Source organism: Chanos chanos, chromosome 9 (assembly GCF_902362185.1).
Source record: "Chanos chanos chromosome 9, fChaCha1.1, whole genome shotgun sequence".
Lineage (NCBI taxonomy): Eukaryota > Metazoa > Chordata > Actinopteri > Gonorynchiformes > Chanidae > Chanos > Chanos chanos.
The window spans coordinates 31,991,984-32,004,483 of NC_044503.1; the positions used below are offsets into that span (position 1 = coordinate 31,991,984).

Sequence of the window (12,500 nt, forward strand, 5' to 3'; positions counted from 1 at the left end):
ACACACTTACAACACGCTGACCTACGTACACACTACCTACTCAAAAACACGCACTAAACAAACAGGTTACCACGCGACTTATGTGAAAGAGACTCAGTCTTGTTACCTCACACACACACACACACACACACACACACACACACACACCTAGTAGTGTGCAGCTCAGCAGTTAAGTCTGTTAAAAATAAAATTCTTTTTTCAGTGATCAGTCAGAGTCTGTATATCTTATAAAACTTTATTTCTGAGACAATTCCTCTCAAAACCCAGAACAGAAACATCCCTTTAGAATCCCCCACAGAATTAATGCAGCATCTTCAACAACATTGCATAAGATACAAAAACATTGTAAAAACTGGTGCAAGTATACATAGTTTTATAGTAAAGACAACCTGATCTCATAAAACAGTCGCCCAATATTGACACAGAGGACAAGCACAGAAGTCAAGACATGTCTGTTTCTCTAAGGTACAAAAGGTGACTAAACTAGTCGTGCCATAATTGTACGTATGTATTGATACGAACATCAGTCCAACTACTGATCTAATCTTTCAGTTCGCATCTCCGTCACACCATGTATGTAGCATTCGTTTTTAACAAAAATGACATAATGAAAATAAAAGCAGAGACAAAACAGCGCCCTCTAATGTAGAGAGAGCGGAGTCGCGCTTTTGTCCCAAGTGTCAATATTTGACAGTGTGTTTTTTTTTTTTTCTGAAAACAGGTAGAATAACGCAAACATTGTTGCCATGAGATTTATATTCACGTAACAAAATAACAATAAAATACATTTTGATATGTCGGCAATATTTTGTCGGTGGCTAACTGTTTATGGCTAATGGTTAGCTCACCGTTAAAACCACATTTCGACTTGGATAGAAGAGAGAACAGTGGACACAGTACCAAGTAGGCCTATTAAAAATGTATTATGTAAGAGACAGATAGTGGACTCATAGCGTTGACTGGTCAAGGCGCGTTCCAGCTGTGTTGTTATTGCAGAGTCATGGCATGATTGACATAAATGTCGTGATTCAAGCGTTTTAACCGAATCGCTCCTCGCACTTGTCTTTTCGTCAAACGTAAACGGCTGTTTCGCTCGTCGCTACCTAGAAACCATATTTCTTGGTAACGTAAGCGGACGTTTGCTCTTTCCAACAATTTTTTTTTTTTAACTTAACAAACTCAGTCAACCGTCTTTCATCCGTTCATTTTTTTCGTTTGGTTTTTTTTTTTTTTAAACCAACTAAATGGTACCTGCAACAATACACTTGAGATTCCGCATTGCTATGACAACATTACGTCATAACCAGTAACCATAGCAATGCCTGCCTTCAAGTGTATGATTTGCTTCAATAGAGCAGTATCTTAGATGTAGAGAGTTGAAAAGACTGAATTCTGTTTTATTTCACAAGTGCTTCAGGTCTTTTTTTTCTCCCTCTAAAACATCTAAATGAACGAAAGGAGTAAAAACAAGTGAGAGAGTCAAAGACAATGTAGCTGAAGCTTACAGAGCAGTTCAAGATGACGCTCTGTTTCAAATTCAAAACAAAAGGCTTAAGTATCTGCTATTGAATCCAAATGTTAGCTGAAAGTGCTTTTCAGAGAACGTCTCTTCATAAACTTAGCTGGGCATTTTTTTTCTAGACACAGACGAAGTCCCAAAGAAATAGCCTTAAAGTTTTGGTCAGGGATTAAAATGAATGCACAGGGAAATCAAGTCCAGTATCACATGAAGGAAATTCGACATCACTGTGTGTAAAACAGAGAGAGAGAGAGAGAGAGAGAAAAAAAAAAAAACCTTTTGGCTTTCGCTTAATTCTTGTGTTTACTTTTAGATAGATTTTTTTTTGTTTTCATTTAAAGTACTTGTAAGTGACAGGAACTCACAGACCTGTCAAAACACAGACACAACAAAAGATGGATAACAAGCCAAAGGAAAAAAAAAAAAAAGAACAAAGTCTTTCTCGCGTGAGACTCTGTCTCCTGTCTGAGCATCGATTCCAACCAGACACTACGTAGTAACACATTTGTAAACATCCTTCTTGGACACTTCCACTAATAATTTTGGTGTTCTTTTCACCGCGGCCATAGTTTGCGTTCACAGATTAAGAGCACCTTCTATGTTTTAATTCTACGAGAATCTCAAAGTGGCAGTGACAATGTGGTAGAGAGAGAGAAGAAAGGAAAGGAAGAAAGAAAGAGAGAGAGAGAGAGAGAGAGAGAGAGAGAGAGAGGCACTTTGTAAATGACACTCCGTTCCTTTGTTTCAGGTGTGGATGAGTTTGTGATAGGGCTTGTCTTGCTTGGCAGCTGCAAACTTCCAGAAGAGACAGAAACGGATTAGGCTAGTGGCTATGCCAGGCGTGTTGGGTACCTGAAAGAAAAAAAGGAGAGAGAGAGAGAGAGAGAGAGAGAGAGAGAGAGAGAGAGAGAGAGAGAGAGAGAGAGAGAGAATTTTCAGTGAGCAGCTGAGACACTTGAAGGGAAGGATCTCATGGATAAAGAGGATGAATATGAAGAGAGCACGCTTTCCAAACAGTATTTTAACAATCCCTTTCTGTGAGACTGATTAAAATGAACACTCTCTTGCCAGCTGAACCATCTCGTCCTCTAACGAGACCTCGCCGCGCTCTCACCATGATGTAGAGGTCATGTATCTGCAGACCGTACAGCGTCCAGGAGGTGGAGGTCAAAAAGGTCATGACAGTGAGAGAGAATGACAAACGCTCCACCGAATGAGTGCGTATAATATCCACCTGAAAGAGAGAACGAGAGAGAGAGAGAGGGGGGGGGAGAGAGAGAAAGACAGAAAGAGAGAGGGGGGGAGAGAGAGAGAGAGAGAGAGAAAGAGAGAGAGAGAGAGCCCATGAGAGCACAGCAACAGTCTGATAATGCAAATGATGCTGAAAACGAACGAGGACACATCATTTGAATTCCACCGAGTGTAGGATGGAATGCAAAAAAAAAAAAAAAAGCCACAAGAAGTCCAAGACTTTTTTTTTTCTTTTTGTTAACTTTTCACGCCAACTTTATTGGTACACTGGTACCGGTAGTCTCACTTCATCACACACTTAACGACACACTCAAATATAGAGGGGGGTAAAACTAAAATTTACATTGTCATGAAAAAAAAACCGGGTTAATTAATTCAAACTAAGCCCTCCTCATGATACGGAGCACATTACACGTTGCCCTACCCTCGAACCTCAAAAAAAAATTACAGGAATTTTACAGTCAGCTTAAAACAGGCACGTTCATTCTCAGACGCGCGGTTGCCAAAGCTTTTAACATAGTCTCAGGATCAATGAATCACGCCCCCTTCATCTTATTCCTCCTTGTCAACAGCTTTTTTTTTTTTTGCTTTGGTCATAAACACGTTTTGTTCTAAAAATGAATAGTTTCTTGGTGAGCTGTCTCCCAACACCACCACCCCCCCCCACCCCCGCACTACTCTTGTAACACCTCTAAAAGTCTTGTGAGTCTATTACATTGTAAAACCACATGATCATGTCTCCTCAGCCAGCATGAGGACAACCCTTCCCTACAGTGGAATCAATATTCACCACAGTCCCATGTACAAACTGACTGAAGGGTGGAGGATGGGGAGAGAGAGAGGGGGGGGGGGAGGGAAAGAGAGAGAGAGAGGGAGAGAGAGAGAGAGAGAGCATAGCAACAGAGTAATAATGCAAATGATGCTGAAAACGTATGAGGACACATCATTTGAATTCCACAGTACAGTAGAATCGACCAAAGAGAATACAGGAGCTGTGTATAGTGTAGTGTAGAACAGTGCAGTGGAGAATAAAGTAGATGTGTATAGTGTAGTGTAGAACAGTGCGGTGGAGAATACAGTAGATGTGTATAGTGTAGTGTAGAACAGTGCAGTGGAGAATACAGTAGATGTGTATAGTGTAGTGTAGAACAGTGCAGTGGAGAATACAGTAGATGTGTATAGTGTAGTGTAGAACAGTGCAGTGGAGAATACAGGAGATGTGTAGAGTGTAGTGTAGAACAGTGCAGTGGAGAATACAGTAGATGTGTATAGTGTAGTGTAGAACAGTGCAGAGGGCAATGAGATGATGGGAAAGTGATTTACTGAGTGTGATGAGTTCAGTGGGGTTGTCTCAGCAGAGAACAACACACACACACACACACACACACAGGCACAAAAACACAATGCGAATGGAAGCAGACAATGCTTCATGTAAACACATTAGGTTAAAAAGGGGGGAAAGACCAAAGACAGTCACACACGGAGACAGACAGAAAAACAGGAAGAAACAAAAAAGGAGAGAGAGAAAGACAGGAAATAAACTATACGGAGTAGATAGAGAGGGAGGGGGGAGAGGAGAAGAGGAGAAAGCGACGGAGCAGGAGATAAGAGAAACTGGAAGAGAATGCAGTAGGTTAGTGACCAGCAGGGTAAGCTTTGCATAGTCACATCATTACGTTCAAACAGCAAGTGGGAATAAACGTCTACACAGACAGACAGTGTATTTAGGAGATCGTACAGACGTCGTCAAAAGGTCGCACATACGCCGTAGATTTACCAGGTTAGCAAGTGGAAAAGGACGTCGTTTAAACGCTTACGTAAACGCGTTCGTGAGGCTGCGAAATAACCCGGTGGGAGGGGCACGGACGGGTACGTCTCGATGTCGACAAAAGACAAACGTTGTATGAACGTTGTTGTAAAAACAAACAGCAACAACAACAAAAAAAAAGGGTAATTACCAGATCAGCGAGCGGAGACAGGTACATGCTGACGGTGAAGACGCTGCAGGCGAGGCCGAGCTGGGAGAGCTGTGCGTCTCCTTTAGGGCTTATCATGTCAAAATACACCCAGCTCACACACAGCACGGTTACCATGGCCAGAGTCTGGATAATCACACGCCTCTGAAACACACACGCACACGCACGCACACACACACACACACACGCACACACACACACACGAACATACACACGAACATATATACAGAGACGCAGACACACATACATATACACACACACAACAAACGAATACACGCACGCACACACACACACACACACACACACACACAAACATATATACACAGACACAGACATACACACACACACACACACAGAAACACATACATATACGCACACATGCACGCACACATACACAACAAAAGGAATACATGCACGCACACACACACAGATGCACATACATGTACACACACACACAGACACAGAGTTTAGATCAGTATTCATTTGACAGATCTTTGTATAAGCGTCAGTGAAATGGATCACACCCTGAGTTAAGCTCAGTCACGTTATTGGCACTAATTATCAAAGCTTTGATTTCACAGTCTTTTACCACCGTAATCAAAATACGCAGACGATCCGTCAACACAGGTAAAACTATGAAAATTAAGCCGGATTAAGAGAATGAACTCTCTACGGGGTGTGGTGTAGGGTTTGATTTCACGACAGCCAATCAAATCACATAACAAACGTCCCGATAATAAAAGCTTTTGTTGTTATGTATCTGTATTGTGTGACTGTGGCAGTTGTCATTGCGGTCACACGTGTCTTCCGCTCACACTGCTGCACAAACACAGTTCATGCCAAATACGGTTCGGCACAAACCTTGTCTTCACCACAGTAACTCCGTCTATGCATTACGATAATATACCTCCGGGCCTTCTCTTTGATATAGTACTGCTATGTCGGAGCAGAAGTGTAGTACTGACTTTCCCTGTGGTTTAGCTGTGTGTGTTCTTAGTGATGGTGTAGTGCTTGCCTTCTCTTTGACATAGTACAGGAACTAAACTTTTCACTGACGTAGAATCATTTGGCTATTATTTAGCAGTAATGTAGCACTATTCTGTTTTAGAAGTAGCATAGTACTGACCTTCACTTAAGTGCAGTACTTCTATGTTTTAGAGGTAGTGTAGCATAGATCTTTAGTACCACAGTATGATGGGTTAGAAGGAGTGTGAGACTGAACTTCTCTCTGGTGCAGTGGTTTTATATTTCAGTACTAGTGTAGTACTGATCACTGGTATGCAGTACTATGTTTTAGTGCTAGTGTGAGACCGACATCCTCTTTAGTATAGTAGTGCTACGATTCAGTAGTAATGTAGTACTGATAATAAAAATAATAATAATAATAATTATTATTATTATTATTTAGAGCCCAATATCACTATTTATAGTCTCAAATGGCTTTACATGTCTATAACAAAGTCAAATCAAAACGATATCATGCATAAGTTCGAGAAAATATATAAGTCTTTAGTTTTGTTTTAAAGGTATTGATAGAGTTTGCATCTCTAACTTCTTTAGGTAAACCATTCCAGAGGAATGATCACTGGTACACAGTACTATGTTTTAGTACTAGTGTGAGACTGCTCTTCTCTTTGGTATAGTAGTACTTTGCATCAGTAGTAATGTAGTACTGACCACTGGTACACAGTACTATGTTTTAGTACTAGTGTGAGGCTGCTCTTCTCTTTGGTATAGTAGTACTTTGCTTCAGTTATAATGCGGTACTGACCACTGGTACACAGTACTATGTTTTAGTACTAGTGTGAGACTGCTCCTCCCTTTGGTGTAGTAGTACTTTGCTTCAGTTGTAATGCAGTACTGACCACTGGTACACAGTACTATGTTTTAGCACTAGTGTGAGACTGACCTTCTCTTTGGTATAGTAGCAGTACATGAAGATATAGAGGGCCTGTAGCGAGGCTCCAATTACATTGACCAATAGAACAGTCCCATCCTTTTTCAGCATACCGTAGTACAGCCAGCCAAGGTTACTGAGGACACACACACACACACACACACACACACACAGGTAATCAAACATACACATAAACGGTCATATCTAAGTTAAATAAGTCTAACTGCTCCATTTGTTTTTCCATTTGTAACGCACCCCCCCCCCCCCATTTCATTTGCAAGTAAGTACACATACACTCAAACTCAAAAGTGAGGGAGGTAAGTGCAGAAAGAGAGAGAGCGTACTTCAAGCATGTGGTTAGAAAGGGCAGAAACTGGACATTATCTGCGCTCTGTGATGCTTTCATCTTCTTCAGGTCGGTCCTGCAAAACATACAGCCAGGCAGAGAGACAGACACAGACACAGACACAGACACACACACACACACACACACACACACATTAACTGAGCAATTGTCAAGTTTTTATACGTCATGTCGTCATGTTTTAGCTTAGAAATGAGAAGGCACCAGGAGCCTATTTGTAAGACTTCGTGTGACGTCACCATGTGATTTTTGTAGTTTATATTAATAGTGCAAAACAAAAGATGAGTAACTCACACGTGTGTCGGATAACGACTATAGAACCAGGTCTCCCTGACAATTTACCCTAAAGCGACATCACAAAGATTTCTGCTATAGCTTAACACACAGTTCTTTTGTATATCTACGAGCAAAGCACGTGAAGAGATGTGAAAGGGATTTGGAACTGTATACGGGGGAAGACCACCAGACAATCCAAGACAATTTAAATCTTGACGAAATGCAACATTACATGACTGTTACACAGAGTTTGGCCATTCAAAACAACGACTAGCCTACTGCGCACAGTGCCCGCTAGCCAAATATGATGGTAACTAAATTAAACATCAACACTAAAGTAAAAATCAACACGTGTTTATTAGGAAGCATCGACAGCTTGGAATGATGTAAATACAGAGTAACTCACAGTCCAGTCGAGAACATCCCGACGGTAAATATAATGCACGCCCATGATAGTAGCTGCAGAAAATCCATAGAACGAAAAACAAAAGAAGATGGAAAACTTCCCCTCTGTGTTCTGCGATCAATAATTCGTGACACTATTTAATACGTGTGACAAAATCAGCAAAAACCAGCAAACCTTCAAAAATAAGCGGAACGCTGACGTCTACCTAGTTGTACTATTTCCGTGTTCGTCATCTGAAATCCGGAAAAATCTTGTATCTGATTGGTTAACGTAAACGTCCAGCGAGAGAAGCGTTATCCAATGAAATGCGTAGTAACCGCGCATATGATAACCGCTGGCTGATTGAAGGAATTTGTCGTTTGTAGACGCGCAAAATTATTGTTTTAATGAACAGATTAATCAATGAACGACTCCATATACCGAAGCTCCCACTGTACAGTTGCGCATGCCTCCCTCGCGCTGTCTCAGAGTATCGGAACTGTTTCCATGCGTTTTAGAATTGTTCTACGACATAGTTAGTTTCACAGGGTAATTTTACCCATTCATAAAGTATTCAGTAACAAAAAGAAATCACACTGATTATGTATTCATTAAAAGAAATCACACTGATTTTTAAATCATGACCTGGTTCATCAGCGTGAGTGAGCCAGCAATCACTGTCGAGAGCGAACGATTTAAGTTAATTAGATGGTGAGTAAAGTTCAAGTAGAAAAAGACTTAATATAATTAACGCGTCTTTGAAGTGATTGTCTGAAAGTACAGCCGTAGTTCTATTAAGTTGTGTGATCGAGCCCCCCTGGATATTATGTGTTGACCGCCGAGTTTGGGACCGATGGTGTCATTGTCCACACCCGCTGACACAAGCGGCGGTCAAACATTGCGGTGTTGACGGCTGTTGATCTTTCTCAGGGGACGAGACAGTTAGAGCAAGTGAAAGCGCCAGGGGAAATGCGCAGGAGTGACATCTTCGCACCCGGGTGACAGTTTACACTCCTCTTCTGTTCCCCCCCCTCACCTTCCTTTCATTCCTCTTTTCCCATGTTTGAATGTTTGGACAGAGGCTGTGAAGTAGTGGCCAAAGAAGAAAGAAACAGAGAGAGCGAGGGGAAGAGAGAGAGAGAGAGAGAGAGAGACGAATAAGGGAGTGGGAGAGAGGGAGAGAGAGAGAGAGAGAGAGAGAGACTGTGCCTTATGTCACTTGGCATCAAAAGGCTTGGATGTTTTAATATTTTCGTCATGGCACATTTCTCCATTACTAAAAAGACGATGTTGGTTCATTACAACACAGCAGTACGGTAATTGTCTAAATCCAACGGAAATTTAAAAAAAAAAAAAAAGAAGAAGAAGAAGCATTTATGTTTTATCACAACATTTTTATTTCAGTAAAAGTTTTTTTTTTTTCTTTTACACATTTTCATATTTAACAAAGGTCTTTTTATATAATCCTCTATATGTACATTTTTTTTACATGAATATGTACAAAAAAAACACAAATCAAACACATGCTACAAGTAAACAAAACACAACTTTGTCCTAGTCGGATTGCGTACTGAAAGAGTCCCTACAATTCCACAATGAACAGTGTGCGTGAGTGTCTGCATGTGTGTGTACCAGAGTGTTCTGTGTGTTTAGCTAACTTCAGTGTTTTGTGTCAGAATTTTAGCAGCAAAGACCAGCTTCACTCTTAACCATGCTCTCTCTCCCCCTCTCTCTCTCTCTCTCAGTCTTACTCAAGCACACACAAACACACACTCACACACACAAGCACACACAAACACACACACACACACACACAAGCACACACAAACACACACACACACACACACGATCTGATTTAGTGTTTCTTCTTGATGTATAATCACTGTGTTTATGCACATCAATGTTTTTTTATGTTTGTATGAAATCCATGGTGTATTTTACATTACAAAATTCAGCTTGTTTACGGACAGGAAAAACCACCACATAATTTAGAGCTACAATGAGAAACTACACATTAATAAGTGATCTGGTTTCAGTTATTACATACACTGTAAAATACTTTTACACATTGCATATCAATAGGGCTCAACAAAAGGATAGCTTTGAGATTTCAAAAGCCGTCTTTGGCTCACAAACAGTTTGAGATGAGCACAAATACTATTTTATAACTAAAAACACACAATGTCAATGTAATATTCATAATGATGAAAGTTCCAGTTAAACATTTGATCGGTTTTAGCTTGTAGGTGAGTTTCTTTGTTTTTTCCAGTTCCTCTTTGTTTCCCAGTTCTTGGCAGTGGTTAGCGTATCTTTGTTAACAAAATTCACAATTTTAATCTACAAAAGTTGAATACAACAGGGGAAAAACAACTGGGAGGGAGTTCACTTCTTCTTCAAAAAAAGGAAAAAAAAAAAAATCCATGAAAAGAAAGAAGAAAAATCCTTCCAAAAAAATACTCTTCTCTTTCTGTTCATTCACCTCACTCGAGAAACACAAGCACTTCACTCAAAAAAACTTGCACGTCAGCACCTGGACTAAGTCCGTCCTCATATATAAAAAAAATCTTTCCGTATAAAAATCTGTATGTCCATCGCCGGCGACCAGCACCGGCAAGTATAGAGTCAGTCTCGCTAGGTCCAACAAGACCAGCGTCAGTGTCCCCATCCAGACAAGTCTCTGGTTCAGTGTAGTAGGGAGATGAGGACGACAGGGAGTAATGTGAGGAAGAACGAAACGGTCGCCCTGGGGATGCCCGAACTTCCCACGCTCTTCTGAACTATCGGGATCATCGCGATGGGGTCGTCTGAGAGAGAGAGAGAGAGAGAGAGAGAGAGAGGGAGTGTTAGTAAATTTCACAATCCTGCGACTTGCGTAATGTTCAGTTCCGACAGCGTACATCAGAGGCACTGAGATTCCACTCCGGAATCTTCCACTCGGCATCTTTACGAAAACAAACTGACAAGACTTAAATGGAGGGAGTGTACTCACCGGCAGGAAGCCTGTTGGATGGGTTGTGCACTCCTCCTCCACCCATACGTGTTGTCTTTTCTTTCTCCATCTCTTCCTCTTTCTCTGCTGTCTTCTTGTGGTCCTTAGAGCCTAAAACAGACAAGAGAACAATATTACAGATTCCATTTTCAAGCACTCTGTGGGGCTACTAATGGGTACCGCTGCTGCTAACGCTAAGGCCTGTTAATGTACTTGTTTTAATTAGCGTATACTTTTTTACTGGAAGGATTTTAAGTACTCTGTACACTTTGATCAATTAGACAGTACGAAGGGAGATCTTCTATTGATATTATTTCTGAGGGAATCTTGGCGGTGAATACCTAATGCTAACTTAGCGGTTTCTTAGTCTTGCGCTAACTCTTACCGTGATGTCCAACCACGTCGACCTTCAGCCTCAGACATTCTTTTCCGTGATGATGAAGGGGCTTGGCTGTACAAAAGAGACAGAAATAAAGAAAGAAAGAGAAAGAAGAGGGAGATAAGAAAAGATTTAGAACTTAAAACATATAACCACTCACATAGAAAATAAAGCGCTAGCTCTTCTGGCAGTTAAAATGACAGTTAAGCCCGTTATATCTTGTAAATAAAACCTAGTGTAATGTTTCACTCGGTGCAGTTAATCTCCTTTCAAATGTAAATGTCTCATCAGATAAAGTTTTACACTCTTTCCAATAGCATTTTAGCTTAGCTCTCATTAAAGCGGTTTAGAGCTGTATAGGCAGGCGGCTATAGCTTCAATTTCCATGCCTTTTACATGTCTTTAGTGGTGCGTGTCAGTTTTGTCTCAGGGCTTTACTTACAGATATAGTAGTAGCTTTCTCCCTGACGAAATTCTTTGCCCAGCGTAAACGGGGTGAAACGCTGGAACTTCTCTGAGAACTTTTCAGGAGCGTGAGCAGCGAAAGGCCTGGAGCATTCCCAGCGCAGCTGGTCGAAAGAGTGCGGCTTACAGTTCTCGTAGTCTTCTTTCTCCACCATGTATAAGACGTAACGCTCAGCCTCCTGGGAAGGAATCTCGCCACGGTTGTAATGAGGACAAATAATGTCCAAGTAGTCGTTAATCCGTACCTCCACGGTGTAGTCATCCCAAAGGAAACTAGAATGAGAGAGAGAGGGAGACAGAGGTTTAGAAACATGTTGGTCCAAGGGAACCGTAAAAAAAAAGTTTTATCCCAATGACGTACATCGGGTTAGCTGGTTTCACAATACTCTTCACAATGGGCTATTTCTTTTGGAGTAAGTAATCACGTGTGTGTGTGTGGGGGGGGGTGTTTAAAAAGACTCTTTGACAGACACACACAAGCATACAAACACACACACACACACCCACACCCACACACCCTATCTGAGTCAGACAAACAGAAAACAGTGAAACACCAAAATGCTTCAGGCATACATCTCCACTGCTGAATGAGTTCCACCCTGATACACACTCTGAAACTGATTGTGTAGGGTTGTGGTTGTTTTATTGTTTTTGTGTGTGTGTGTGTGTGTGTGTGTGTGTGTGTTTGGAGGAGCTATAGTGGTGTCTTCCTGTGTGTATGGTTAACACAAGTAAAGGAAAAAAGGAGACTTTTAGAGAGACCCTTGTCTGTATTTGCTTTAGCTTCTCACACATGTTGCTTTAAGGCTTTTAGTTTCAAAGACAGCGAACCCCTGAGAGTGACTGCTCCTGCTGTGCTTGGTTCTCTGTCTGTCTGTCTGTCTGTCTGTCTGTCTGTCAGTCTGTCTGTCTCTCTGTCTCTCTCTCTCTCTCTCTCTCTCATTCACTCAGTTCTGCTGTTCATTAAAACTGTTTTTAACGTTCATTTCAGATGTTTCT

The 12,500-nt window shown here is 41.2% G+C and overlaps 2 protein-coding genes across 3 annotated transcripts in view; both read right to left on the reverse strand.

The window, feature by feature from the left end:
- Nucleotides 1-1,923: 1,923 nt before the first annotated feature.
- slc50a1 (solute carrier family 50 member 1) lies at nucleotides 1,924-7,865 on the reverse strand. Of its 2 annotated transcripts, none has more exons than XM_030783632.1 (6): nucleotides 7,690-7,865; nucleotides 6,988-7,065; nucleotides 6,656-6,779; nucleotides 4,729-4,872; nucleotides 2,634-2,753; nucleotides 1,924-2,371 (listed from the first exon to the last, which is right to left on the reverse strand). In XM_030783632.1, the coding sequence occupies exons 1-6, from the start codon at nucleotides 7,755-7,757 to the stop codon at nucleotides 2,264-2,266; spliced, it is 642 nt and encodes a 213-aa protein (XP_030639492.1). In that variant the 5' UTR covers nucleotides 7,758-7,865; the 3' UTR covers nucleotides 1,924-2,263. The 2 variants fall into 2 exon arrangements, with proteins under 2 accessions (XP_030639492.1, XP_030639490.1); XM_030783630.1 differs by having other exon boundaries at nucleotides 4,729-4,890.
- Nucleotides 7,866-9,483: 1,618 nt separating this feature from the next.
- The window catches only part of efna1b (ephrin-A1b), a 12,032-nt gene continuing 9,015 nt past the window's right edge, over nucleotides 9,484-12,500 (reverse strand). The window contains exons 2-5 of the mRNA XM_030783629.1: nucleotides 11,479-11,774; nucleotides 11,043-11,108; nucleotides 10,658-10,768; nucleotides 9,484-10,472 (exon numbers count right to left, since the gene is read on the reverse strand). Of these exons, the coding sequence (XP_030639489.1) occupies nucleotides 10,351-10,472; nucleotides 10,658-10,768; nucleotides 11,043-11,108; nucleotides 11,479-11,774 (595 nt within the window). The 3' untranslated portion in view covers nucleotides 9,484-10,350. The remainder of the gene's footprint in view (nucleotides 10,473-10,657; nucleotides 10,769-11,042; nucleotides 11,109-11,478; nucleotides 11,775-12,500) is intronic.

Coding starts and splice junctions, on each gene's coding strand:
- slc50a1 (XM_030783630.1), bottom strand. CDS start 7,757: ATGGATTTTCTGCAGCTACTATCATGGGCGTGCATTATATTTACCGTC. Junction 6,780..6,987: donor TTTCTAACCACATGCTTGAA/GTACGCTCTCTC, acceptor GTGTGTCCTCAG/TAACCTTGGCTGGCTGTACT. Junction 4,891..6,655: donor GCTACTATACCAAAGAGAAG/GTCAGTCTCACA, acceptor TGTGTGTTTCAG/AGGCGTGTGATTATCCAGAC.